Here is a 4,299-nt window from a genome sequence, read left to right on the forward strand (position 1 = left end):
ACGAATGTGAGATTCGCCTGATCATGCACGTAACAAGGCCGTTCGTAGAGTGCTGACACTATTCCTGGTTTGTGACGTATGTTGAGTTTCATTGTTACATTTTGACAGAACACCTCGGCGTCCGCGCCACTAGCCCAAGAAATACGTTGCTAGACTCCAGTCGATGGCTTTGACGTCGGAGGGGAGGACTTGTCTGCATTCCCGCTCCCGCATGACTCAAGCTTTTATTTGTACTCATCTTATGCCAAATGCAAATGCCACCGGCTACGCAATACAGTACGGCGCAGAACGATATGTGAAAAAAACGAAACGAGAAAAATGAAGCCTCTCAGTCGTGCCATGTGGTTATCTGCCCGGGAAAGACCGATGCTGGGACAGTAGTAGGTCCAAGATTCTCACCAGCTACACTCCAGTCGTCGCCGTTTGGAAGAACAAAGCCCTGTTGCAGGACAGGCTGACAACCGAAGCCACAGGCGCACGGGTGAGGCCGCCCGTCCGGGGCACAATAGGAAGAGTCAGCAGCATTCGCCAGATGTTCATCAGTGAACCCGGCTTCGAGACGCGAGCTCTCGGCGCAATAGCCGCTCGATATGCCGTGCTCCACTGGCTTGAACACACAACCACCACATCCAGCATACCATCCACAATAGCAATTGCCTGCTGGAAAGAGAAAGGCCGGATCGCAGCCGCCTGAGCTAGGGACCTCGAAGCATTGTTGACTGCATAGCGATCCTAAAAAACAAGGACTTGAACTCATTAGTGGCCATTCACCCCTTCACGGCATTCGGTTTGACGTACTTCATGAACGCAATATGTAAACAGATAGGGCACATCTGAGCCGAATGGCCAGCGGGACCCACATTGCCACAACCGCTGAACATCTGTTCCTGGAGAGCCATACTCGAGGACGCGACGTCTACGGATTGCCGCCCACGTATTGAGAACACATCGTTGAAGGTGGGTAGCCCAGAGGACGTCAGCTTTGCAGGCGATAATAACGAACACGCCGCCGTGGCATGGCTTGTCGTACCAGAGTACGATTCCATGTCTGCTTGTTGGCACTGTATATCCGTCGATGGTGACATGGCATCTGCTGGCGGGGTGTGCGATCCGACCAAATCTTCTCGAAAAGCCTCAGTCTCGTCAAGGGTCTGCGTGGCCAGACTGGACTCCACGAGACTCTCTATTGACATTCGAGAAGGCATTGCGATCGGAGGGCTGACTGAGTAGGCTGTTGAGTTTTTGGCTGTGCTGGAGCAGGATGTGAAGTACGTGATTGAGAAGGTTGCCGTGCTATATATGTCGATTATTGAAACTGGGTACTTGTTGATCTTCGCCAAATTGCGCATCCCACATTGGAGTAGATGGTGCCGAGTCCTGGTCGTAACGGTCGTGGAGATGGTCGCTGCGTTTCGTGCCAGCGCGCACAAGCCCGCGTGTCAGACAAGAAATCGAGCCAGCGAGGCGGGAGCGCCATAGGTGATGGGAGGGATGATAGCACCTGACGAGTGGCTAGAAGAGTGTGAAGCTCTGCCACCACGAAGATGAGTTTCAGAATCAGGGACTGGTTGACACTTGCGCATGAATCGACGCTCACCGACGTCTGGAGTGCGATCTGGTTTGCAACCGGCCGTGGGGCTTCGTGACGGTAATGCTGCATCACAGCCACTTCTGGATGAGTCGACCGATCGGGATGATTCCGTGCGTCTAGCCCCTGTTACAATACAACAGATGATCAATGTATACTGTCAAACAAACAGGCTTCGTTGCCCAGATATCGCCTTCCATTGCCGAGAAGGAAGCAGTCAATACACTATCGCTTTGTCCAATGCGGCAAGGCTGATTGGGCGCGCTCGATAATAAATGGCCTTGAGCTTCTACGCGGGCCAAGCAGCCGCAAGGACATGCTTTGAAGACGTTTCTATTTACTGACCTGAAAGCACAAGGGTATTCGGTTCTAGGTGGTCACCATCAGATTCTCACCATTTGCTACATCGACAAACAACGCCAACAAGAAAGTCCGAACGGTTCAGGGCAAAGACCCCGCTGGCGGGTATCCAACCCTTTGACCTCGGCCTCAATGAGCTTGCATATGCTGTTGGGGTATCACTTTCATCTCGCTCGGTGATAGACATGTGGTGCGGTCATGGAAGTCAAAGTTGAATTTCTATGGGACGTATGTCTATGTCGATTGACAGACTTTACTACCCGTTACATGCAACAACCCCGTGCAAGAACCCCAAGCAAGAAATCCAATCAAGTACTGCACGGCTAGCGTTAGATGCCATGCGTGATTGGTTCCAGCAGAAACTTGCGTGCCAGCCAGGGATGCGATGATACATCTCAATGCTAAGTTATGTTCGCATCTTCAACCACAACCCAATCGAGCGGCCTCGAGTCATAAGCTGACAACGAGTACTGTAAAGGTATTGTGTATCGTCTCTTCCAAGGCAGCTGGTGGTACGGAATGTAGAAATGCTCCAGAAGCCCCTGGCCCTCGTTGTAGTACAGCACGCAAGTTGTCAATTCATCACTCTTCTGGCAGAACAGGCTATCATAAGCTCGAACTCTGGTATGGTCGTCCATTTCATAGCTATCCTCTTGAATGTTCAACGTGAACCGCGGGCCCGGGCCCTGATGGCGCAAAAGGCCCCCAGAGCTGTTGAATTGAGAATGTCTTAATGATTCGGCCAGCTTGACTTTGTGTTGGATATCTCCGGTCCAGTCCATAGATGTAGCTGCAAGATGAAGCTCGTGGCAGTCGTCACCAAGGGCAAGCTGCTTGAGGCCAGACCCAAAGAAAATGGGATTGGCTCCGAGGTTAGCGGCAGCTTCGTGCCATGTGTTGTTGATGAAAAAGATGTTCATGACACAATCGAGTACTTCCTTCGCTGACCTGGGCATTTGAGCAAAATGTGAGAAGCGTTGAATCTAAGCGAAGCTGTTGCTCGGTCGTGGTCAGGGATCGCCCTTATATACTGTAGAGGCGTGCGGCGCGCGGCAGTGTATCCATCTCACTGCTTAGCCACGGAGCTGATTCGCCGCCAATCAGTAATGATATTGTCGATTATATGAAATGGCTGAGAAGGGCATTTCTGGCTCATTGGTGAAGTATCTCGTCCGGTAGCGTAGTGACGATTCTGAAGCGTCTCGAAATCAGATATAGGACGGAGTGAACAGCGGATCAGCCGGACTTGGAACAGCCACAGGATTGAGAAAGGCTTGAATGTAATATCGACGGGCTACGGGCGCAACTATGGATGAGCCGCTTTCATCTTCTTCAGAAAGCAAGCCGCCGTTCATGTCAGAGCGGGAAGTGAGTTGAGGAAGAGAGGTCCAAGCCGCCATTCAGGCGTTGGAAACCAAACATCTGTCAGAGATGGGTCGCTTACGACGACTGGAGACGGCGACGCCGGAGGGCTCGAGCCATGTCAGACACCAACTTGGCATTTTCACAATTCTCGATAATAGAAGGATTCGTGATAATGACGGCGATGATGCAGTTTGTATGTACGGGTATGAAATCTCAATTTGTCTCTACGACATTACACAATAAAAGATGGACTCGGCGAATCTCGGTGCAGACCATGTGCGCTCCCTATCAGAGCCAACCTCCGGGATTGTATGGTGGCTGCTTGCGCTTCAACTCCGGCTTGACAGCCTCAAAGTCATATTCTTCTCGACCCCGCCTGACCGGAGCCAAGAGGACGCCAAGGTCATCTTCTACGATTGGCAAGTCCGGCTCGTCCCCAGCCTGTCCCTCCACGTCTTCGCTCGGCCTAGATTCAGACGGATGACCAGCAGCTATGTTTGCCTCAGCAGGCATGGTGTTTGTCTCGTCCAGGACGCTCGCGAAACGGCTGATAACATCTCGAAGCCGCACCACAACTTGTTCGACGTCGGACATGAAGGTGGTTCCTGTGAGGGCTAGGCTTTTCCAATAGTCAAGTTCTTGCCTGAGACGGCCGGAGTCTCTCACAAGTTCTTCCAGACGTTTCTCTTTACTGACTGGTGCCTTCTGAGACTGTATGGTACTGTTTGCGAGGTCGGTTGCATGCGTTCTCCCGCCCAAGGCCGCGACTGCGTTGTCTATGTCGGTTGGTAGACACGGCAGGCCGCTTGATCGGCGAGGACGTTTCAAAGGTCTGGCTGCCATGCCATGCCAGTTTGCCATTGGAGTGGGCCGAAGTGCCGGTAAGGTGTTGAGCGAGGTGCGTGTCGTAGATCTTTTCTATAATACCGCCGGAAAGAATGTATGCTGAGCTCGATAAAAAGCCGGATATTGACGAGAGATGATTT

At 52.1% G+C, this 4,299-nt stretch overlaps 3 protein-coding genes across 3 annotated transcripts; all 3 read right to left on the reverse strand.

Annotated features, from left to right (window-relative positions):
* Nucleotides 1–402: 402 nt before the first annotated feature.
* CORC01_14425 (uncharacterized protein) lies at nucleotides 403–1,205 on the reverse strand (the record flags this gene model as incomplete). The annotated part of the gene is made up of 2 exons (XM_022626036.1): nucleotides 403–732; nucleotides 861–1,205. The coding sequence occupies 2 exons, from the start codon at nucleotides 1,203–1,205 to the stop codon at nucleotides 403–405; spliced, it is 675 nt and encodes a 224-aa protein (XP_022467457.1).
* Nucleotides 1,206–2,349: 1,144 nt separating this feature from the next.
* Nucleotides 2,350–2,868, reverse strand: CORC01_14426 (uncharacterized protein; the record flags this gene model as incomplete). The annotated part of the gene is made up of 1 exon (XM_022626037.1): nucleotides 2,350–2,868. The coding sequence occupies one exon, from the start codon at nucleotides 2,866–2,868 to the stop codon at nucleotides 2,350–2,352; it is 519 nt and encodes a 172-aa protein (XP_022467458.1).
* A 733-nt stretch (nucleotides 2,869–3,601) lies between these two features.
* CORC01_14427 (uncharacterized protein) lies at nucleotides 3,602–4,174 on the reverse strand (the record flags this gene model as incomplete). Its single annotated transcript, XM_022626038.1, has 1 exon — nucleotides 3,602–4,174. One exon carries the CDS (start codon nucleotides 4,172–4,174, stop codon nucleotides 3,602–3,604), a length of 573 nt encoding a protein of 190 aa, XP_022467459.1.
* Nucleotides 4,175–4,299: the final 125 nt, after the last annotated feature.

This window comes from Colletotrichum orchidophilum, assembly GCF_001831195.1.
Source record: "Colletotrichum orchidophilum strain IMI 309357 chromosome Unknown Scaffold_290.1, whole genome shotgun sequence".
Classification (NCBI taxonomy): domain Eukaryota; kingdom Fungi; phylum Ascomycota; class Sordariomycetes; order Glomerellales; family Glomerellaceae; genus Colletotrichum; species Colletotrichum orchidophilum.